Source organism: Dermacentor albipictus, chromosome 1, assembly GCF_038994185.2.
Source record: "Dermacentor albipictus isolate Rhodes 1998 colony chromosome 1, USDA_Dalb.pri_finalv2, whole genome shotgun sequence".
Classification (NCBI taxonomy): Eukaryota; Metazoa; Arthropoda; class Arachnida; order Ixodida; family Ixodidae; genus Dermacentor; species Dermacentor albipictus.
This window is the reverse complement of record NC_091821.1, coordinates 365,678,128-365,702,278: the sequence shown is the minus strand read 5'-3', so window position 1 is coordinate 365,702,278 and position 24,151 is coordinate 365,678,128. Positions and strand designations below refer to the sequence as shown.

Sequence of the window (24,151 nt, the reverse complement as noted above, 5' to 3'; positions counted from 1 at the left end):
GCCTGCTTGAGAAATTTTCTCAAGAAATGTCATTGTGCGGACAAATGAGAACGAGTGGATGACGGGTGCGATGGTGGAAGAGTGGGTAAAGATTGTGTGGCGACGGTGTCCAGGAGCCCTTTTGACAAAGAACTCGCTCCTTGTCGTCGACTCTTACTGCAGGCACTTGATTGACAACATGAAGGCTGCGCTCGCCCAAGCGAACACAGACCTCGCTGTCATACTGGGCGGCATGACGGGCCAGTTGCAGCCACTTGATGTGTTCATCAACAAACCTTTCAAGGATTGTCTGCGGAAATATTACACGGATTGGTTGACTGACGAAGACCACATGCTAATGGCAACGTGGATCAATATCGCAGCTGGCGGGCTGGGTAGCTGCAGCGTGGGACGACATCCCAGGTACTTTGATCGTGCGCGCCTTTAAAAAGTGCAGCATATCTAATGCGCTTGACGGTACCGAAGATAGTGCACTGTTTGAAGGCAACAGTGACAAGGAACACAGCGATGAGTCTAGCAGTGACGACGACACTGAATGAGCTCTGTACATTCAGATTCAATAAATGCTGTTTGCATTTTGTGAACGCTGTCCTCGCTTTTTTGTTCGGCCTACATTTGAGGTACTATATATATATATATATGTATATTTGTTGGCTTCGGACTTTAGGGGGTCGGCTTAGGATCAGGGTCGGCCTAGATTCGAGTAAATACGGTATAATTACATGGTTTTCTCATGACTATGACCATCTGCCATTGTGCCAGGCAGAATGCTGGATGCGACTCACTGTATCCTCTTGTGTTGGTTCATTCTGAGGTGTATGCTCTGGAGGTGGGGTGATGGTACGTTGGCTGACACTCTTGTCATCAGAGCCAGAGGTGCAGACATCTGAAGCACTCCTTGAGAAATGCAAGGGAGCACTGGTGCTGCCTTTCTTTACAACCGGCGTCTCAGTGGCCTGTGGGTCTGGCCACGTCGGTCCACTAGCAGGATACTCTGGTTCTGCAGCGGTAGCTTGTGGCGACTGCGCTGTCATGCCCTGCACAGATTTACTCAGTTAGCAACCACTCTGTACACTTCAGCTACCAGATAAGATTGCTTTAAGCCTTAATGCTGCTTTTAGCAAAGAAGGCAGATGTACTGCTGCTGATTGCACTTCTTATTGAAGGTGACTGCCACGCTGAAGTTATGCTGCAAAGTGTTCCTGTGATTAACGACAATGATTAACGACAATGTCATTTAAATTGTGGCCAATGGTCTCATTTGTGTTTGTCCAAGCACATTAGATGCATGATAGTCGCACCACTGACGTAATCACTACCTTAAATTTTTTCTGTAGCCAGGTTCTCACTACAAAACACACTTTCTTTCTGTTCTGTCATAACTTACCTAATAAACAGCCCTGCTGCAGCTTGACATGTTTAACATAGTAAAACAAGGACACCATTCCTAGTTCAAGTAATGAAAACTCACTGCTTGTTTTGGAACCTTATTGCCCAGTGGCATTAGGAAATTTTAGCCAAGCACCAGAGATGTAGCCAGATGTTTTCTTTCTTGTGTGATGGTTCGGGCTCATGGTATGATAATGTCAAGTGAAACTTACTTTAATGAAATTCTTGCATCACACATAAATCTCAAATAATAAGATGGTGGCAGATTAAATAACCACAATATTTGGCAGTCGAGAAAATCATACAATTTCCAATGTGACAACAAGCCAAGGGGTGAAGAAATGAAGTATGACGCAAGACGTACTGCGCCTTCATGCTATTCGAAAGGCTATAAGCCAGTTCCTGGGTTGTTGTGTACCCTTCTAGTCATGAACTGCTGACGATCAGCCCTTGTAAGATATGCATTAATACTATTTCTCATACAGAAAGGTTTGTGGAGAAGGGCAGCAGCTAAAAAGCTGTTATGGCAGATATAAGTAATTAAGGTATAAATGGCATCCAAGGGTAGCTTATCTCACCTGAAAGACTGAACTGAGCTCTTCCAACTCATTGATTGTCTGAAGCTCAACATAATCAAAGGGGCTTGAACTGTCATTCTCAAATTCTGCCAAGCTGAATGACTTCTGTGTTGTGGACTGAGGTGCAGCAGTACCAGCTGTCTCTGGAGCGAGTGCAGGCTGCAGAATGCTAGCAGATGTAACTGCCGCAGCAGTGACAACTGCAGCAGGCACACAATTTGTTGAACTAGGGCTCACATCGCCCACACTAGGTCGGTCTTGCGTTGTCAACTGAGTGAAATGCTGAATGTCTGCTGCCACACGGTCTGCTCGAGCTTGCCGCTTGGACTCCTGTTCTTGGCGGTAGCGTTCGGCAGACTCAATAGTTTTCTGCTCAAGATCAAAGTCATACTGAAAATAGAAAGAAAAAAAATTAAGTAAAAAAATAAAATACAAAAATCATGGTATGCCACGTCTAGACACTATGGTAGCGTAACATAAACATGTTCCATGACAAATAGAAGTCTTAAGCCAGTACTTATGGAAGCATTTTCAGTTCTTCAATGCTATAGCAGGGCTGATATACTCCACCGTGCTACCCACAAGTTTGGGGATGTGAAACCCATAAATTAATAAGTCAGATCTCAATATAATGAACATAGATATAACAAATTATTTGATATGAAACGGTAAATCTACACATTTTCTAGCCCATATTAGCATGCAATGAATATATGCTTATAACAAATATTGAATATTATGAAGGCATATTTGTGTTGGGTGCAACTTCATAAAATGAGTGTACTACTAATGCTGCCAACCATACATGCAGAGACCAGTTAAGTGCAACTCTCAATCATATCTTTCAGACAATGTTTGCCATTCTCTCTAGCATCGCTTCTTTATTCTAAAGGTCCATTGATTATCTTCTCCAACCAACCTTAACTGTTAAAACAGTTGAGCTCGAAACAGTGCTTCAACAGCCATTTGCTGCACTGTGGCATTGTGCAATGATTCATATCTTGTTTAATTAGTGGAGAGTACATATACCATATGCAACATTTTTCTGTGGCAATTCCTCTTTCTATTCTCCTTTCCCCCACCCCCAGTGTAGGGTAGCAAACCGGATGCTCTTCTGGTTGACCTCCCTGCCTTTTCCATCCTTGTTTTCTCTCTCTTTCTCTTTCTGTGACAATAGCTACATGCTCAAACAACGTTTGTCTGCTTTCCATTCTGCTACACCATGGCATATGTTGTTGTCATTGCTCACAGTTCATGGAATTTGTAAAGGATTTCAGAAGTTTCATACAAAGTTTCGGGCATTGGGGAACCAACTACTGTTGCAATAAAGGAGTTCAGAGTTACAGACATCACTTGAGTGCCTTTTTATGTTAACTTCAGGTAGAGTATAACACACTTACATTTGATAACATTTTGGATTCCTTTTGTTTTCCTTCCTGTTCCTGTTTCACTATGTTTAGTTTCCTTGTGTTCATTAAACAGGCTGTTTCTTTTTGAGCTGTTTCAACAGCCTCTGGGTAAAATTAGGAATGCAATACTTGGTCTCATTTCGAAACAGCGATTTAAGAAGACACATAGCATTCATGTGGTCTATCTTGAATGAATGTGTCTGTTTTGCTAATCAAACACGCTTCAGAATGCATTCTTCTCATTATTCAAGAAAATGACATTGCTTTTGTTCCCCTTTTTTGAATAAATAATGCGAATCAGGTGCGTGCAACGTAAGTGATTGCACATGTTAGTTGTATAACATGCTCCTATGAGAGCCATTACGCCACAGGGGCGGTGTTATAAATGGTGACGTTGCCCATGCACCACATTTGTGAGCATTCTAAAATAAGTGTTAATTACAATCGCTACACAAACCTCTAACCTTTACGCACCATTCATAAACAGGTTCCAGAACTCACTTACGTTTTCATGCAGTGTTTGAGGGTAGAAGTTCCTAGTGAGCCCCATTGGAAGCACTATCCTGCGTGGTGGCCTGAACTTTTCTGAAACCTTCACTTGTACTCCATCCAGGTAGCAGACCACTACATGTAGGCGATGGCAAAAAGTGAGCAAGCACGTCTCCTGAAAGACTAACCGAACACTCGCCATCCCTAAGTGAAACCATGGCACGAATATCAACAGAACTACGAGAGGAGAATTTTATCTCAGCCGACGCAGCTCTATAACGTCTACGTTCTGCTAGCCGAAACTTTCGTGACACCACTCACCATCCTTCCGTGATGAGGCCATTAGGCCAGTGGGAACTGTAGGAAATTGCCAAGTTGTTTCCCGCTGTCAAAGAAATGAAACAACGCAATCACACGAGACAGTCTATCAACAAACGGTGAATCTGCAAGCGCTTTGCACCCCTTGTACCATCACGAAACTGATGTCCAAGTTCAGTACTGTACCTATTTATCAATGTTTAAGGTTTCCCAGGAAGACAGGGATAGCGGTTCTTTCTGATAAAAGCACCAAGTATTTCTCATTACCGCTCAAGCATTGTAAATTTTTCTGCTCCTGCTGGCGAACAAGGAAGGCACGAGTTTGTTGTGACAGAAGCAATCGCGTTTACCTAAGTGGATTGGTATGGATCGCGTTGGATTCAAGCGCTCGTTATGGTTATCTAGAACGAATCCAAGTCGAGCCAGTCACGCAAGCCAGCCCCAGCCTTCTGACGCCGGTGGAGTTGTTTTTGTGCCACCGTGTCATGCTGATTCGAGAAGTTTCGAGTAAGAAAATTTGATAAAGGTTGATTCCAGACCTCAAACAGCCGGTCAAAGGGCTTCTGTTTAAACACAAGAAGGACGTTCAGGTCAAATAATGGGTAAGTCTTGTATACTTGCGTTCCTATGTGATCTTCGTGCCCCTTCAAATCTGATAACCGGAGTAGTGTGTGATAGCGCTTTTGCAATTCTTTTGTTATATGTGCAGATAGTTCGCCGCTCGTGGTCCTCTTGCCATTTAAATGCGCCTAATGTTTTACTCGAACTTTTCAGCGGTGTCTACGGGAACGTCAGCAGTGCTGTCATCGTGCCTCTTCATGTTGCTATTCGCGGCGATGCAAATTTATAAAGCTCACCTGGCGTCGAGCCAACCGATGACCATTCTTGGCGGCTTCCTTGGATCTGTGCTGTTCATGCTCATTCTCACTGTATCCTTTTAGCACGCTTAAGTGTGGCTACAGTGGTATCGAGGTTTGCACTGATTAGCACTCAGCGACAGTAACATTTATTTATTTAGTATATCCTAGAATCATAGGTATTACGTAAGTGTGTGGTTAAATCAGTACAAAGAAAAATAAACAAAGGAGTAATAATGCAACAAATAAAAACCAATAGTACAGTGGTATACAATGTAAATGGCTCTAATATACAATATTATTTAGAGAATTCTTGAAGTGATGCAATACGAAGGCGATTACATGCCTGAGATGTTCGTTATAGGAATTACCGAAGAAAAACATTGGTTCCGCCTGACAAAATATCAACCCCGTGACGATGGTCTAGCCGATATGATGTGTAATCGGGAGGTAAATTAAGTTTGTCAAGCAGGTAAGGGTGTGTAAATATGTGGGTAAAAACGCAGAGACGAGAGATTTTGCGATGGTGCTAGTGATGGCGGGTCGAGATTAGGTTTCATATTACACTGGCAGTTATAGTCTGATAGGATTAAGCAGGTAGAGGTGCCCTGAATAATTTCTAGTCGGTGTATTAACAGTTCGTGAGCAGGGTCCCAGACTATGGCGGTGCATTAGAGTTTTGAGCAAATTTAAGTTAAATAAAGCAAAAGTTTAAGTGTTGTAGGCGCTTGTGAAATGTTTCGGTGGATGTATCGAAGTATTCATTTTGCGTTCTTATTTACGTAGGTAATGCGAGTGGCCCAAGTGATGGCATTTGTTATGTGAATGCCAAGGTTCCGTAAGAATCCACTGCTTCTAAAATGTTAAGGTAGTAAGTTTGAAACTCGCGGCTAGATCTTGTTACGTGCATGAATTTACATTTGTTAATGTTCAGTACCATGCACTATTTCTTGCATTGCTTAGCAATTGCATTAAGGTCAGTCTGAAAATTAGTTGTCATTAGGTTGAGACATTTCATGAAAAATTATGCATAGTCTTCGCTGAATAGTTGTATGCGAGATGAAATGTAGTTAGGCAAGTCGTTAGTATAGATGAGTAACGGGTCAAGTACGGAACCTTGTGTTCCCCGAGTTCACCTTGAAACCTTGAAACCCCGAGTTCACAGGGTTTAGTGGGGAGCTCATTTTGTTAGAGAAAACGAATTGGAAACCAGGTGAGAAGTTTCGAATTAAGGTTAAATAAACTTGAAAAGTAATAATTTATGGCACATCTTGTAGAACACTTTCAAAAAGTCTAAAAAAAATGAGGTCTGTCAAAGAAACATGATCAAGGATGATGTTCATTTTATGCTTGAGCATTATGAGTTGAGTTCCACATGAATAGGTTTTCCAGAAGCGATGTTGTGGGTGTGAAAAAGATGAGTTGAACCTACCAGGTCTGTAAGGCCTTGAGAGTTGACAATCAGTTATAACGGAATCAGCAAGGACCCAATAGACATGGCTCGGGGTATTAGTATGCCTACATATTGAAAGTAGAACAAATATTTCACATATGGTGCCCCCTTGACAGTTCAATGTTTAGGCCGTTTCCAACATGGAAAACCACTTCTTTGGGAAGAACTTCCAGACAAAACTGATTCCTGAAGGTATGCAAGACGCCACTTCAGCCATCTCTCTGTCGACATTGCTGTAATCTTTGTAGCTCATACTTGTATTCCTCTTGTGCCAGTGCTCATCTGCTTGGTGGTTGCCATGGTGGCCTCTGGCTTGGTGCACAGAGTTTGTGTCACAACATGGTGAGTGGAAGCTATAATCCTCATCCCCAAGACACCCTAAAATCCTATCACTATCCATATCTTGTGTAAAGTTAATAGTGCTTAAGAAAGCGTGCCGTGGGCTTGTGTCGACACATTTGAGAGATAGGAATAAGTTAACAAGCTGCCGAGATCGTATTTGATCTCTTTGTGAGGACCATCTTGGTGTCGTGAGTGTGCATGTAACTGATTACTTGCGTAGCATACAACATTCTCCAACACCTGCGATACTTTGTGCAATAAATTTTTTAGTGATATAATGTCTGCCTGTCTTTTTTTTTTCTTTCTTTCTATGTCTCTGCGTGCTTGTCATTGCGCCTCTTGTCAACTATGCATTTTATTAGTCATGGGGTATTCTTAACACTGTAGACAGCACACTTTCTCCTGGATATAAATTTAGTGCATAGATTAATATGGAACAGCAAAATACAAGCAAAATGTGTGTTGTGACTGGACTCAATAAAAGCAATGACAGAGCTTTTTTTACAGATCTTGGGAGAAATATTTCTGATTTATTGGTATCATGGAACTTATATTCCAGCCTCATCTTCTCACTTGTGGCCCTCTACTATATCTCAAGAATATCCATCAAGATCCATGGAACTGGTGCAGCCCCGGTGACTGTGAATTCCCTACCCAAAGGCAAGAAGGCCAAATAACTCATCGTGCTACCCATGTGCAATAAACTCATGCTCACCCGTTTCAAACTGTGTTGAGACTATTCTATCAATATGTACTCTAATATTCTACCAGCTCAGAGGCTTCTATCTAAATACATAGGAAAGGGGAAATAATTTTTCGGAGCAACCATAGCACGAAATTTGATGAGGCATTTGTTGCATTAAAAAAAAAAGGTAAAATCTAGTGACTGTTAGAAGCAGATTTTTTTTATTTAGGCCATTCATTTCTTAATAAAAAGGTTAAAAATCGAAAATTTTAAGAGCAGAAAGCTATCAAGTTTACAACTCAACTCGGCAATGAAAAACGAGGTCGCAATTCTGTAAATCACATCTAATAGTGCATCCAAAATGCACATACTGGATGCATTATACATGGCTCTCTACACCACATATGCGAGTAGGACTCTTGCATAACCTTTGTAAACATTGTAACAGATCCACGTAAGATATAAATATATGAAGTTTGTCCGCTTTGGATGTTCTGACGGATGCAACTTGCAGAAGTGCAGTATCTATTGTTGGTGCATAGTTACAGATTTGCAAACTCGGTGCTTCTAGTTTTTTCCAGCTTACCAGTATTCGGCAAATTCTGTAAAAACAGTAAATCCATAAATCGAAATTCCGCTTCCACTAGTCACTAGAATTTAATGTTTTGTTTCAAATGCACCAAGTTTCGTTAAAATTGACCTATGGATTATTCAAAAGGCACAACGAGACTTGGATGGAGAAAAACACAAACCTCGTCACAAGCGCTTGTGATGTGGTTTGTTTCTTTGTCTCCGCCCCAGTTGCGCTTCGCCTTTTCAGTAGCCACAGACCTACTCACCCAAATCAGTCTTACTGCGCCACGGATTATCTCGGAAAAGCATTTCTGCGTATTACATGTATATGAATAGACAGCGTCTGAGTTGGGGCCGAGCTAAAGCTTTCTGTTAATGTGCACCTATTCTCTCACCGGCTTTTCGCAAACAGGACTGCGCAGATAACTTTGGCAGTGCGTGTGACCTGATGCGAACATCGGAGCAGACGATGCTCGCAGCGGAAAGTGCTTTGTGTTCGCCATCTCGCTGCTATCAGGCGCGGACATGCCGTGCGGTCTATGCTCGCGTGGTCTGGCTAAAAAATTGCGAGGGTGTATACCCAGTGGCGTAGCTAGGTCGTCTGGCACCCGGGGCCCATAGGTCTTCTGTCACCCCCCCCCCCCCCCGGGTGTAGCCGGCGGAAAGAGGGGTGTCTTCAGACGTATATGACACCCCCCCCCCCCATTGGCCCCTTGCACCCGGGGCCCACGGCCCCCCGGCCCCCCCCCCCCCCCCCCCTGTTGCTACGCCACTGTGTATACCTAGGGGCTTTATGTATATCTTCAGAACCGCGGCAACGGCAGGCTGAATGAGAAGTTACGCCGCACTTTGTAATGCAAGGATCGATGCTGCATCGAGCGCCACATACGTTTGAGAGCCTCGCAGATGTTGGGCGAGTTGGGGCGCACGAGGGCACACAATAACGGGTTCAAAATGTATAGTGTCCCTCAAGAAGAAACCGTAAACAAGCGCCATTTAAACGCCTACTTAGTATTGGCGTCACGAACAGTTTATGACTTGAATGTTGGGGTTATGCGCGCACAAGTTTGCTTTTGATGCTTGTGCGCAATAACTGGGGAAACGGGGTACCTGCGCGTGCTTGCGAAACCACACCCGTGACTGCGCTCTCGAATGAATTAGTAGGTATCGCTAGTACGAGCTTCCGACACGGAACATATGCCATGCGGGCGTATAGTGATCGTGCACAGTGCGTATAGCCCCGATATATGTTTCTTTTTCTTTTAACGGTAGGACTCAAACGAGAGAGAGTAAAGATACGCCCTCGTTATCAGATATGAATACGAGGACGAAAAGGAAAGCAGATACGAAGGGTTAATGTTTCGTGGGTTCGTTGGCACGCATCCCGTGGCGATTGCCTACACTCCACTGATTGCCTACACTCCACTGATTACGCAACACCGCGCACCGCTCTTGGAGGCGCGGGTGTCTCTGAGCGGGCGTGCCCGAGATTACTCGCATGACGCATTTGCGGCGGTAATATGATTTCCAGCTATCCAAAGCCGTAGCACAAACGTGGGTCACATTACGAGCAAACTTGATAGATTACGCGCTGGACACGCAAGGCAGGCAGCCTTTTAACGCGATAGCGTTAAGGAGCTCGTGTCGCAGAAAAGCCGGTGTCGTCGGTGTCGGCGGCGTTGACCGTGAGCGATAAATCACGGCAGGCGCTTCATAAATAAAAAGCAACTTCCAAGATTGGCCCGGTGGGAATCGAACCAGGGTCTCCGGAGTGTGAGACGGAGACGCTACCACTCAGCCACGAGTTCGATGCTTCCAAGCGGTGCAAACGCGCCTCTAGTGAATGCGGTGTTGCCTTCGAAACGAGCCGTGGAAAGTTATACTGCGGTGTATATCGGTAATTATGAACATGTAACGTACAGAAGTCACAATTACACGAGTTGCGAAGTGCGTTTCCGCTGCATTTCTTCTGCGCTTTCCGCACACGCAGAGCCATCTTGCGGCAAACACAGAAGACCCCCTCCTCTCAATGTACGGCGCTGCCCCGACAGGAGGCGCGCCGCGCGCGCATTGGGACCGCTGCCAGGCGCGTCGCGGGACTCCCTCTCCCCTGACGACGCTTCGCCGTGCTCCCGGTCCTTTCTTTAGATTACTATCTATCTCTCTGCCCGTGCCGATCGCGACGTTTGGCTGGCGTAGATCGTTTCCCCTCCGAGACACCGAGTTCTTTGGTTCGTTCCGTTCGCTCAGGCGCACGTTTCGTTGCCGCGCCGAACGCTGCGTTGCTCGACGCTCACCGCGTGATAGGTGGGCGCTAAGTCCGATGCGGGGCGCATCGTAAGTGATCGCTGTGCCGTAGCGCATTGTCTTATACCCCTTGGCGGGTCGACGGGAACGCTGTCGCGTCCCACTCTTGAAGGCGAAGCTTAAGCGTCCTCCAATTTTTTTGCAGCTTCATCGCTTCGATCTTGGCGCTTCTTTAACTTCAAGCACTAGAAGAGTATTGCCAACTTGAGCGTGTTTAACTTATTGAACTGTCACCCAGCTCTTGTCGCAACAGTGAAATGATCAAATACTGAGCGTAATTAATAAAGGGAAAATCAGACATCCAGCCGTTCGTAGGAATTGCTACAAAGGAAACCCGTATGGGTTCCTCGAAGGAAAAACCTCATAGTTGAAGAAAAATTCGTCCTGGTCCGTGACTCGAACCCGGGAGCGGCTGCCCCTTTCCGGGGCAGCCGCTCTACCATCTGAGCTAACCAGGCGGCTAGAAGATGGCAGGGCGAAGTCGAATTTGTGGACAACACGAAGCAAAGGCAAGTGTTTGACGTAGTAGTTCTGCGGAAACCCGCAAGGGGGAAAGAAGTAATTAATAAAGGGAAAATCAGACATCCACCCGTTCGTAGCAATTGCTACAAAGGAAACCCATACGGGTTCCTCGAAGGAAAAGCCTCACAGTTGAAGCGCAATTATACAAAGGCTCAGGGGCGGATCTAGGGCAGCCTCCATGGATAGGGGGCCTTCATCAACTATCAAGAAAAAAACGAAGGGGGGGGGGGGGCATGAGTGCCGGAATTCAGGTGCGATCCATTCGTCTATTTCTTGTCATAACACCGAACTCGCATCTTAGTAACGTGAATTTTGTAAATATCAAATAGCCGACGTCTTATAGTCGTTCATTCCAATTTGGCATTAAGACTCTTTATAGGCTTTACATACTGACATTGTAAAGACGTATACGCGAGGTCATATCGACTGGGATACATTCTAAATTTTTCTGAAGATTTATTTAAGGTGCCATATCGGTTGATGTAATTGAAAATTTTCTTATAAAATGCTTATGCGACTACGTGTTGGAAAACGCTAAATTTCCTGAGCTTCACTGTGTACGATATGTGATTTACATTTAATGCGGTAGTCAAATTTTGCAGAAATAACACCCGGAACCGTAGGCTCAATTTAGGCAGTGAAAAAAAAAAAGGGAGGCTCGTTGCAAATGTTTCAGGGAATTTTCGTTCGGAAATGTAGAAGCCCGTACCTATGTCGTTTAGCTGCTTATAACATGACCTCTAATGCATGGTGTAACAGCATGCTATCCACCGATAGGCCCTTTTTTTCCAGTGTCCCTACGAGAGACTTGCGTTTTCTAATTTGTTAAAAGTACAGTTCGAAACTGTCATGTCTGCATCTCATATGTGTTCAACTCTGCCTATTTTCTCACCCCAGAAAGCCTATACCTTCGATGTTGTGGCTTTCTCTATGGCTGTGGTCCCTGAGAGGACAAGTCCCGAAGACGTCGTTGACGCGACGGCTTCGATAGTAACCCTGGAGGAGGTGTATTGCGTCCAACACTTCGGTGAACGCAACTATGCCAAGTCACCGTGAAGAGCGAAGCCGCGATGGCTAAAATTGTCGACGCTGCCAGCCTCGTCATCGAGGAGGAACGCGTCTCAATCGTACCCCTGAGCCCGCAAGTAACCCAAGTGACCGTCATGTTTCTCCCGTGACGTGTTTCCAGTGAAACCTTGGCTCAAGCGCTGTCACCGTACGGCAAAGTACTTCACATCAGCCGAGGTGTGATGGGCTCGCGTCCCACTGTCACCACCGGAACGCGCTACGTCTGCATCGAGATGACGCCTGGCTCACCAGCACCCAAATACCTGAAAGTGGCAGGCCACCGCGTGACCTGCGACTACAAAGGAATGCAGCGCGTCTGTCGGCGTTGCGGGTCTTCGGGCCATTTACGTGTGCAGTGCACGGCACCCTTCTGCCGAAGGTGTGGCATCTATGGCCACATCGGCAAGGGCTGCCTTCTATACCGTGCCGCCGCTGTGGGGACCCGCACGCAACAGTCGCCTGCTCCCTGCGGCGAACATACTCGGAGGCGGCGTCGAAGAACTTTCCGCTGCTTTAGTCGAGTACGCACGCACCTGATCAACCGGCCGATTCGCCAGCTGCGTTAACTTCCGACCAGGAAGACGCGCTATAAGTGGCACCAGCTGGAACGCCGGCAGCGTCCCCCGCGAGCTCCGAACAAGAGAACGGCGGAAGAGGTCTGGAACCGGCCAAAACACCGTGTACCCAGGAGATAGCCGGTGAGCACCGCGTCGAGCCCCTTGCATCGAGAGAGGCCACAGAGGATAACGCTCTAGAGGCCGTGTTGTCGCCTTGTTTGTCCATAGACTCTGTGGCGTGCCATTTTGTGATTGATGAGACGCCAGGCCAGGATGACGACGTGGCGTCCCTGTGTGACGCATCCACCAGCTAGCTCTTCGTGTGTGTCGTCGACAAGAATCGAGGACAGTACTCCTAGTGACTTGAGCCGTGGCAGCCCGGACATATTTGTACCACCCTCCCTCACCACCGCTGGCACGAAAAGGCACTACGGCTCCACCAGCGACTCGGACATTCTGTCCCATGACGGGGGCCTATTGAGGGCTTTTTCTCGACCCCGGAAGCCTCGTGCTTCTGCCGGGTCGCCAGCGGGGAAAAAGTGAGACTGACACCCTGACAGTTTAACCCTGACAGTTAAAGGTACCCTAATAATTCTCTAGCAGTATGGATTTTCACCTCAGAGTGATCACTTTTGATGCCTGTGCATGGTTTCCGTAGTGTCCAAAAGCAGGCAGAGGTGGTCGCCTTTGCCCGTTCGTCGACTTGCAACCTCCTCTTCCTGCAAGAAACAAATTTCTTTAAGCTAAGCGATGTCTTAATGTTCAAGCGCGCTTCCAATATTGGCTGCTTCTTTTCGTACGCCACCACGTGTAAAAGCGGTGTGTGAGTGCTTTCTTTTAACCGCAATCTGTTGCGCGACCATCACGTAACCTTCGACGCGCTCGGACACGTGCTGGCATTCGAATGCACATTTCTGTCAGTATACACAACCGACCACTGAGTATTTATGTTCTGGTGCAGTCTGCGAATTTTAATACCTTTTTCAATTCGTTGGATCTATTTTCTAGGTTCGCGTCCGGTAATTCTTTTGGGCGACTTCAATTGTGTACTCGATTCGGATGCAGATGTCCAGGGCCCTGCAGGGGCAGGCTAAACGGCAACGCTAGGGAGCTAGGTCGGCTATTGCAGCAGTTTGCGCTCATTGACGCCTACGAACTGCTTCACGGTAGTACGTCGTGGGGCATCATCGAGTAGGTTGGACAGAGCCTATGTACCGCGTTGTCTTACTGGCTACGCCCATGTTGCTGAGGTGCGTTCACTCCCACCTTCACCAGTATACGTAAGCGACCATCGCCCCTTCGAACTAGTATTAGAGCTGCCCTCAGGGTCTCCGTCAGCTCGAGGTCCACGGCGTCTCGACTGCCGTGTCCTACCCTACCTTGACAGCAAAACTGGATTACTGCGAGCTGTTAAGGCGTCGCTTGTCGGAGCTGATCCAGATGACTGGGATGTGTTAAAAGAGCAGTGGCGTCATCACAGCAGTGCGTCGGGGCGAGCACTCCGGGATCGCGTCTCCGGGGAAATGACGGCTACGGTGACGAAGTTGCACATCGCTCAGCGCAGCCCGGATCCAATGGCCGTTATGTACGCGTGGAAGAACGAGCTCGTCGAACGCTACCAGCGGCTAGTGCGCGCTTCCTCTCTGTCAGCTGCAGCTTGGCGCTGTAGGCGTGCGCCGTGTGCGCACCCCGAAGTTCTCAGATACGCACGCCGCGCATTTATTCGTCCGGCGGGATTAAGGGCCCATTCCTTGGACTCGGACGCCTCGCATGATGTCGGTTCCAGCGATTTTTGTGACTTTGTTGTGCATTGTTGTGCACAAAGGACTCTCTCTATCGACACTGCCCAAGCGTCCGCTCATCCTCTGCTGGGCGCACTGCCACGCGTTGCCAGCCAATCGTGCCAAGCGCTCCTTGCTCCGCCATCCAGTGACGAGATCAAGGGAACGCTAGATGTAATGAAGCATGGGGCGGCCCCAGGCCCGGACGGTCTCCCTGTAGAGTTCTATTCGGAGTTCTGGGATGCCATTAGACCCTTGCTTACGCGAGTACAAGGACGGTGCTCTGAAGATCGCACCTTGCCGCTTTTCTTCGGTAAATGCCCTATTACACTTATTCCCAAGAAAGAACCCACATCAACGCACCGCGACGATTGGCGTCCCATCACTCTGCTAAACACTGATTATAAAATTTTAGCCTGTGTAATTGTTCGCCGGCTCAGCAATATCTTCCCGTCGCTTATTTCGTGGCACCAGGCGTGCTCGGTACCAGGCCGAGAAATACATACTCACTCGTGCGTCACACGTGACATAATACAGCACACGATCGGTCGCCGTAGTCAAGGCCTGTTGGTCTCTCTGGACCAGAAAAAAACCATTCGACTACATAGAACACGAATATATATATTTGGCACATTAGACGCTTTCGGTTTCCCCCAAGTTTTATTCACCTGATCAGGGCAATGTATACCAATATAGAAAGCACATTGTTTCTAGTCTCACGCGAAAGTAGGCCCTTCCCCGTTGCGAGAGGGGTCCGTCAGGGCTGCCCTCTATCTCCACTTTGGTTATTTTATCCCTGGAACCATACTTAATAGCCTTAGAACGTCATCCGAACATTAGAGGCCTGCCGCTACCCGGCAACTCATTCGCCAAAGTAACGGCATATGCGGAGGACATTACACTGTATGTCCACAATGAACAGTCGCTTCTGTATGCCCTAAACACATTTCAGGACTACGGTTCAATATCTGGTGCAAGGTTCAATTATTCCAAAAGCAAATACTTTTTCATTGATTCTCGAAATGCACGTCTCCACATCGCCTCGCCATTACAGTGGCATCCTAAAATAGATTTTGGGTTTGTTTTTTGATACATTAGGCGTGTGGATGCCTGTCATAAGTACATTGAAGAGCAACGTTCAGGCAGCCCGTGATTTCGACTTGCCTCCTCTCGAGCAGCGTTACAAGCTTATACAATCTGTTTTCTTAGGAAGCTTTCGGTACTTGTGCCACGTTGTTAAGCCTACCCCCTCCGTCTCTTGAGGAGTACGTGTGCAAAGCAGTGCCAACTCGTTTTTCTGGGCGGGCGGCACTAAGCTATTGGCGCGACCGGCGTTAGCCCAGCCCCGAGACCGCGGTGGTTTCTCCTTTCCGAATGTTTCAGTTACGGCCTCCATACGATTACTGCGCGCACTCTAATGCGGACCCTGGCCAATGATGGCACCCCCGCGCAGACCCTTGCAAGGTACTTCCTTGGCACTTCATTGCGGGTTTTACTTTCGACGAGCCCCGTGAATCGTGGACCGCAGTCGGCGGATGCGCGTGCAGTGTACAGGACAAGCGTAGCCTTCCGCAGACATCTGTCAGCCACGTGCCCGGACGTCGACCTCTGCTCTCACAAGGTCGTAGAAATAATGGGCGCCGTCCTGCTTCCCTCGGTGCCCCTTGACCGGCGTCTCATAGCGCATCGGTTTCAATGGAAGCTGTTGTGCCATTACCACAAGCCCGGATCCCGAATCTGCAAGATGCAGAATCTATCCTGCGAGCGCCATAATTCTCCCTTCACAAGTCAAGATGCTGCGCCTTCGTGCGGGAGAAGCCTCGGCGGAGCAGCGTGTTTTGACGTGTCCGCGTGTGCCCGACGGCCCGGCGCCGCACCTCCCTTGCCGGGAGGTCACCGCGCGCGCGAACTTTGAACCGAGTGGCCAGCGCGGTCGCTGGTTGGACCCCTCGGACGACCGTCGTGTGCTGACTTTGTATTGGGCCGTTTGAGTGACAATGGGCCTCGGGGATTATAAAAGCAGCGACACGCCGCTCGAAAACAGGATCCGCCGACCCCACCTGGAGAGAGGGTCGCTCCCGACTGGGGTGAGATGTGTCACGCGTTTTCGCCGGACGCCGTCGTGCGAGAACAGTCGCGTTTGTGTGAGCTCTCGGCCCCAGTGCCGATCCGTTTATGTCCTGTATGATAACCTGTATATAATGTATAAAGTCCCTTTTGTTATTCTCATCGACGCCAGGCTCGGAGTCTTCGCTACCAACGCTCTGTCACGAAACGGGTGAAGAGCGCTACGGGACCACAAAGCCGTAATCGTGGTGCAGCGGTGCAAGTTCGTAAAACTGGTGGCACCGGTTGGAAGTTTGTAACACTGGATGGCAGCTACGGGATTGACCGGCATCAGCTACCTCGGCGCGGTGAGTGCCTGAAGTTTACCTCAAACACCAGACTTTCTCTGACACAGGTTATAGTAGCTCAGGGATTGACTTGGTGTTGCATTGTGTTTAACCTTGTGTGTTTCAAGCCTAGTAAGAGTGTTTTGAAAACCAGGGGATGCTGAGAGGGTAAACAGGGCAGTGTGTGAAATACTTGCATATGTCTTACTAGTAGTGTTATAGTAGCGTACGGCAGGTATATTCAAAAAGGGTAAACAGCAGGAGGACAGTGTGAACGATGGAGAAGTACAAGGTGAAGGAACTTCTCGAAATTTGTGAGGAGTTGGGCATTGAGTTGGGCTCAACCAAAAGAAAGAATGCGATCCTTGAGGTCATGAGGACTGGGGACGTAACGGCTGAGGAAGCCGCTGAGGCCTGGGCGGATATCAATGAACGTCGGGAAAGGGAGGAGAAGGAACGTTGCGAGCGGGAAAGGAGAGAACAGCAACGTCGCGAGGAGGAAAAGGAGGAAAGGAGAGAACAGCAACGTCGCGAGGAGGAAAAGGAGGAAAGGAGAGAGATTCGTGAGCACGAGCTTAAAATGAAAGAGTTGGAGACCCGAAATAGCTCGCCAGCGCCTAGTCTCACTTCTAACGTTCCAAGAATACGCGATCAACTTCCACCCTTTGTCGTCGGAGAGGATATGGCCAAATACCTCGTGAAATTTGAGCACGTGTGCGAACGGAATAGCATTGAGCGATCCCTCTGGGCACAGAATCTGTTAGCGTTGCTTCCTGGGGAGGCATCAGACGTAATAACTTGCTTATCGAAAGAGGCGTTTGAGAGCTACAGTGATGTGAAGGAAGCGCTACTGCGGAAGTACAAATTGTCGCCCGAAGCTTTCCGGCAGAGGTTCCGGTATGCAAAAAAGGGTAAGGAGTCGAATGTTGACTTCGCGTTTCGTCTAAAAGCCGACTTGGTGGAATGGCTGAAGGGCGAAGAGGTTTTCGACGACCGCGACAAAATTGTCGAATGCATCGCGTTGGAGCAGTTCTACCGTTGCATTGATGAGGATGTCCGGCTCTGGCTGCAAGATAGGCTAAAGGAGGTTAAGCTAAACAAGGCAGCAGAGTTAGCGGAAGAGTATTACACCCGCCGCAGCTTGCACAGCAAGGCAGTGCGCGTAGAAAAAGCAGATAGAAGAGATGGGTTTTACGGGAAGCCCGACGAACGGAAGGAAATCACGCGTCGCGAGTTTCGGGACGACGAGTCCCTTCCCAAAGAAACTGTAAGAGATGGACAGAATGCATCTCAGAATGATGACGATGGTCCGAAACAGCGAAACGAAATGACGCGTTCTTTTGAAAAACGGAGACCGTTAACCTGCTACAATTGCAAAAAGCAAGGGCACATCGCTGCAAGCTGCCCAGAGAGAATTGCTTTTGCAACGATACAGGAAACTCACAAAAACATACGTCTATTGGAGCCCTATGTGCAGGAAATTAAGGTAAACGGCAAGAAGTGCCGAGCACTGCGGGACTCTGCAGCAACTATGGACGTTGTTCACCCGTCTTTCGTCTCCTCGAGTGATTTTACGGGAGAGTGCGTTAGGATACGGCAAGTGGCCGAGAAGGAGAGTGTCTGTTTACCGATCGCAACGGTTAGCATTGAAGGAGAATTTGGGAAACTTAACACCGAAGCCGCTGTGTCAGCCGCCCTCCCGGAGCAATTTTCCTACCTCTTCTCAAATAGCTCGGAGCAGCTGCTGAGGGATCAGAGCAAATCATTCTTTGCCGACGTGGCGTACATGGCCCCCACGCGATCCAAAGCGCGCCCGCTGTCGAGGGAACTTGACTTAGCGTCGGTGAGCGAAAGGCGGTGCGGCACACGGACCGATCACGGTAACTTGAGTGGCGAGCAGTCACGGGAGAGGCAGAGCTCGGAGGCTGGCCTAGACGAGCGGGTCCTGGAAGTGAGTGGGAGTGACGCGTGCAGTGCTAGCCGCGATATAGACTCGACGCCGCAATTAGGCGACGCGGGCTCCACACTCGCTCCGGTTTCCGCCAGCCGGCAGGAGCAGGCTGCAGTTGAAAGAAAAAGTCTGATTCGCGAACAACAGGAAGATTGTTCACTAGCCGATCTGAGGAAGAGCGTCAAACGGGGAGTGAAAGAAAAGGGGGTTTCATTTGGCAAGGAATCTGGCTTATTGTACCGCCGCTACACGGATAAGCAGGGTCGCAAATATAAGCAGCTTCGGATTCCGCGAAAATATCGCCGGGAAAAATGAATGACCTCATTTGCTTCCTCAGAAGTATGTTTTCGGTCCAAAGCGATTTCAAGGGGACCATTCTATTTGTAATTATTTTTGCTGATTATTAATTGTTTCTATTTTGTTATGTTGATGATTTGAAAACTGATTGTTTAAGCCTTGTGTGCTAGATCGTACACCTGCCTCTTGTTGCAGCGGGAGAAAAAAGGGGAAAACAATTTAGTTAGGTTGATTTGAATTATGGCCTTGTCTGGTGTTTGACGGGAGACAGAGGGCACTTGTTCGTGTTGGGTGTTGCCTTTTGCCGGTCGGTTTTGCAAGCTGCAGAACGACCAAGCGGGACCAGTGGCGAGAAGCAAGGTCTTAGGAACGACCCGAGCGGAGCTGGTCAAGGTGCCTTGGCGACGACGTGGTGAGCAGAGCTCCTGTCCTGGCGAGTCGGACCTGGGCACGTGAGGTTACCTGGCGTCCCGACACTGGACGTGAACTTGGACGAGCCTGACGAACGTGCGCGCCTGGCATCCGAGCCACGTGGAGGCAGCTCGTCTTCCCGGCGCCTTATCTGAGGGCGGGGATGCTGTTGTGCCATTACCACAAGCCCGGATCCCGAATCTGCAAGATGCAGAATCTATCCTGCGAGCGCCATAATTCTCCCTTCACAAGTCAAGATGCTGCGCCTTCGTGCGGGAGAAGCCTCGGCGGAGCAGCGTGTTTTGACGTGTCCGCGTGTGCCCGACGGCCCGGCGCCGCACCTCCCTTGCCGGGAGGTCACCGCGCGCGCGAACTTTGAACCGAGTGGCCAGCGCGGTCGCTGGTTGGACCCCTCGGACGACCGTCGTGTGCTGACTTTGTATTGGGCCGTTTGAGTGACAATGGGCCTCGGGGATTATAAAAGCAGCGACACGCCGCTCGAAAACAGGATCCGCCGACCCCACCTGGAGAGAGGGTCGCTCCCGACTGGGGTGAGATGTGTCACGCGTTTTCGCCGGACGCCGTCGTGCGAGAACAGTCGCGTTTGTGTGAGCTCTCGGCCCCAGTGCCGATCCGTTTATGTCCTGTATGATAACCTGTATATAATGTATAAAGTCCCTTTTGTTATTCTCATCGACGCCAGGCTCGGAGTCTTCGCTACCAACGCTCTGTCACGAAACGGGTGAAGAGCGCTACGGGACCACAAAGCCGTAATCGTGGTGCAGCGGTGCAAGTTCGTAAAACTGGTGGCACCGGTTGGAAGTTCGTAACAAAGCGCACTGCCACGGCCACGCTGCCTGACCACCTTCGCGATTTTATTTCGAGACTCGGCTGGGGACTGCTCCCAACCAGGGACAGGCCAACATCTCCTATATAGGAGGTGTTGGACAGGCTAGAGCGCTGGGGCGTGGTGCGTGTCTTCACATGTCCCAACTGCACGTCGGTGGAGACGACAGACACTCAACAATCGAGTGCCTTGTCACACGTGTATTTTGGCGCGCCGTCCATGCAGGGTTTCGAGGCCTGCAGGGCGTCCGGGAATTTGTATCGAGCGGAAGGTTTCCGCGCGGGCGCTTCGCGGGCCTTTCTGCTCGTGGCATCCCTGTTCAGCCTTTGGCGTAATCGCTGTGAAGCAGTTGCAGCTAACTGTCGCCGTCGAGCAATGTGGCCCATAATGGGCCGCTTGAGGCGAGAGGTGCTCGCTTTCCTCTCGGATGAACTTTTATTCCTCGGGGAACAGGAGTTTCTTCGCCACTGGTCGTGCGCGTTTGTCTGTGTTCAGAACGAACGGCCGAGTGCATCTACTCTTCCATCCGGAGTGGCAATAAATATGCCACTTCAATTGAAACTTCAGGTTACCATTTCGAATTTCATTTCCCTGTATTATGCGCAATGTGCCTTATAATCATACATGTAAAGTGTCTCTTTCACAATATATAGTTCTGTATTGTCTTTTTACATAGTGTTGAACGCATACGATTGCTTTTATGCTGTCTTGTAAATAGTGCAAATAAACTTTTTATAAACAGTATTCAGTACAGCAAGCACTCCGCAAGGGCATTTCATGTACGGGACAGTCACACATGTGCGTGCATGTCTACAACGATGACTGGCCGAGGCCGCTCACTACCTTCAGTTAGGCTTCGGCCACACGCTCAGGTGTTCGCATTTAATTTTTCTGCAGTACATCTGCTGTAGCACCTGTAAATGTGCTTCGATAGCGCGAACCCCAAGGATCCGATAGATGTTTTACGAACCTCTGCATGTCTAAAGATACCATCTGTTTCAGGTCACTTTTTCCTATAGGCGACAACTTTACAAAGTTGCAGCAACGTGATCTGGATATGATTTATATTATCCATGGTATGTATTTGTAATGTTTTTTTGATAAATGTAGATATTTATAGGATGTGTGCAATGTTTAGAACATCATGTTCCATGGACATCTATGGAACATAAATGGTTATCTAGGAAGCTTAACAAGAATATTTATCCTGCGAAGTTTTTACAGCGGAGCTGTATATGGCTAGCCGATTCGACCGTCCGTCCAGCTGTCGGTCGTCTGTACGCCGAAAACTCCTCCGGCGCAACCCCATGTGCATGCGTGAAAAAGAAAGAGAGGCGCGCGATTAGCCAACACCACCTAGATAGCGCAAGGCCTGTTTACTACGATCCATGACGTCACGCTACCTGGCCCGAAATTTCCATTGACAAGGCTGGCGTGATGAAAGCGGTGACGTCAAAATCACTCTTGCCTACTCGGGAGTATCCCCATTAGATTCTATGGCGGTCGGGCCAAGTAACATGATGTCATGGATGGGAGTGAAATGGCCTTTTGTTATATTGTTGGATGAGCTGCGCTAGTGGTGATGTCGTTGCTCTCCGCCGCAGCCGAGCGCGCGCGCAGCAGTTTCCGGCTCCGAAATTGGTAGGCCACGAGTCGTACGTACTCCTGAGGAAGAGGCAGCTTTCGATCAGTAACGCTGCGAGCAGATCCGGGAACGAGCTCGTCTAGGCGGTGCCGATGCTGAAGCCCGGGCACAAGAACAGGCTCGTGCAGCCGAGCGCAAGCAGCAACGGCGTACGGAGAATCCGGCAGCCTACGAAGCCGTCGTTTAATGAAGCGCCAGGATTAACCCCGTGATAAACACCGGGGCCGCGCATTTCAGCTTCGCTGGTTAACCATTTGTACGGAGTGCTTGGGCGGCGATTATTTTATTATTCTGTGGCCGTTTAGACAACTTGGCGTAAATTGTTCAATTCTAGACATTTTCTCTGGGAGCTGCTTCTGTCTGACGCTGCCGTAGGGATGCTTACTCAGCCATGAATTAATTTCTGTTTGTTTCATGACAATTTCTTGATAAATTCTCAGTATATTATGTTACTTTTCATTCCTTCGATTCTTCCCCAAAATTCGTGTTGTTTTTAGTAAATATTAAACTTAACCTCTAATGCCGTCTGACTCTTGACCAGTCCCCCACAGTGAGCATGTACCATCAGTATAGAAACCCAACCGTGCACCGTCGACACGGTACATACCTCAAATGCTTGAAGAGCCATTTGCACGCGTATTCACAATGGTGGCTGCACGTCTGTGAAGGACATCGTGAATACACTATTTTACTCTTAACATTGCTTGTAAGCACATCGGTGCCAACGAATGAAGTGAGCTTTCTGTTCTGCCAGCCTGGGCGTTCTTGGTGCATGCTGACTTTATGTATACACCGTGAAGAGCTGTCGTGCTTACATGCATCTACAAAATATAGCATTCATCCTATTTACCATGGCAGTTTTGCTCAAAATTAAGGAGAATTGCAGGTCAAGGTCTCCACGATGCAATATGAGGGATATATAATGATGGCTTTAATGAAGAACTGCAGAGAGGTTAGCCGCGCAGAAGGCCTGTCGTGCTCCCATACATGTCGAGGGCGAAAGATAAGAAGGCACGCATACATATGCACACCCGTCCGTAACACGCAGAATATATCACCTTCGATGTTTGTAGCGCAGGGTGAACACAACGACAGAACGAGGATGAAACGTAGCACAATGCGCAATGTGTTTCGATCCTTTTGTCGTGTTCTCCCATCGCTACAAACGTGAAATATCATGGAGCAAGGTGAGTGAAACAACTCTATTCGGTCCACAACAGACGCGATCGAGTAAACTCAAGGTGCCCGAATTTCCACCACATCACACACGCGTGTACGGAGAAATCAAGCTATACACTCGTAGAGTCTCGTTAAATTCTACCGTCTTTTAGAGTAGGCCGTATGCAGGAAGCTTTGCGTAACTGTAGTGCTGCGATGGGCGCCAGTAATAACGTCGTGGACGGACGTACGAACAACGTCGCAGTGAATTTATTCGTTACTCAGCTCAAAGTACGACAGCCAGGTGCAGTGAAGTGAGCGATTGCTTCATGCGGGAGTTCAGGGTATGCGTGGCCCCACCGCATGCCGGGTTCGACGTCGCCGTGCGACACCGTTTTTACTGCGAGGAAATCCTGTGTTGCAAAGCTCGGAACACTTGTTTTCAGCGTACGATTAGTTTTCACTTCGTGCCGGGTGCGTTATGGGGAGCGCGTGTTCATAAATTACGTTGCTTTTGGCCCCGTCGTAAGCACCATCCGCGAACCAGTGGCAGCAGGCGCACAGAGCTGTCGCTTCTTTCGAGAACCGGATCGCTGAAATCAGCAAGCGTCGAGCCGTCAACGGAGGTAGACAGGCAGGTAATAAGACATTATTCATAATTGCTCTGCGATTTCTTGGAAATTCTTGCGGTTCGGGTCCGTTTTGATAACTTAAGTCGAATAGAAGGCGACGATGAAACGTTCGAAAGCAGATGGACAACTTAGAAATGCACCGTCGTGCGAGCTGTTCGAGATCGTGTAACATCACCAATTATATTTTCCGCTCATCGTACAGGTATAGTTGCGGTGTCACTTATCATATGTATCTATTACTTGGACCGTCTAGCTTCCAGAAATGTTATTTAGCACAGCTACGCAAATGGTGCTTTCGCGAAATGTAGTTGCACACCATAGCCACTTTGGAGCACTTCAACTACACCGCAGTTATAGTTGACCCGCCGTAGTTGCTTGGTGGCTTTGGTGTTGCGCGGCTAAGCACGAGGTCGCGGTAACGCCGGCCGCATTTCGATAGAGTCGAATTGGCAAAAAAACATCCGTGTACTTAGATTTAGGTGCACGTTA

At 48.4% G+C, this 24,151-nt stretch overlaps 2 protein-coding genes across 7 annotated transcripts in view; one reads left to right on the top strand and one right to left on the bottom strand.

Annotated features, from left to right (window-relative positions):
• The window catches only part of LOC135906967 (ubiquitin-associated protein 1), a 106,058-nt gene that overhangs the window by 10,659 nt on the left and 71,248 nt on the right, over nt 1-24,151 (bottom strand). Inside the window, exons 1-5 of one of the 5 annotated variants that reach the window (XM_070531869.1) lie at nt 13,164-13,184; nt 4,187-4,250; nt 3,882-4,000; nt 1,968-2,357; nt 786-1,037 (exon numbers count right to left, since the gene is read on the bottom strand). In XM_070531869.1, coding sequence (XP_070387970.1) covers nt 786-1,037; nt 1,968-2,357; nt 3,882-4,000; nt 4,187-4,208 — 783 coding nt within the window. In that variant the 5' untranslated portion in view covers nt 4,209-4,250; nt 13,164-13,184. The other 4 variants (XM_070531866.1, XM_070531868.1, XM_070531865.1 and 1 more) reach the window with 4 other exon arrangements.
• Nucleotides 4,626-7,560, top strand: LOC135906968 (protein KRTCAP2 homolog). 2 transcript variants are annotated; one of them, XM_065438610.2, is made up of 5 exons: nt 4,626-4,785; nt 4,958-5,112; nt 6,622-6,685; nt 6,769-6,835; nt 7,395-7,560. In XM_065438610.2, exons 1-5 carry the CDS (start codon nt 4,782-4,784, stop codon nt 7,510-7,512), a joined length of 408 nt encoding a protein of 135 aa, XP_065294682.2. In that variant the 5' UTR covers nt 4,626-4,781; the 3' UTR covers nt 7,513-7,560. The 2 variants fall into 2 exon arrangements, with proteins under 2 accessions (XP_065294682.2, XP_070387971.1); XM_070531870.1 differs by lacking the exon at nt 4,626-4,785 and having other exon boundaries at nt 4,921-5,112.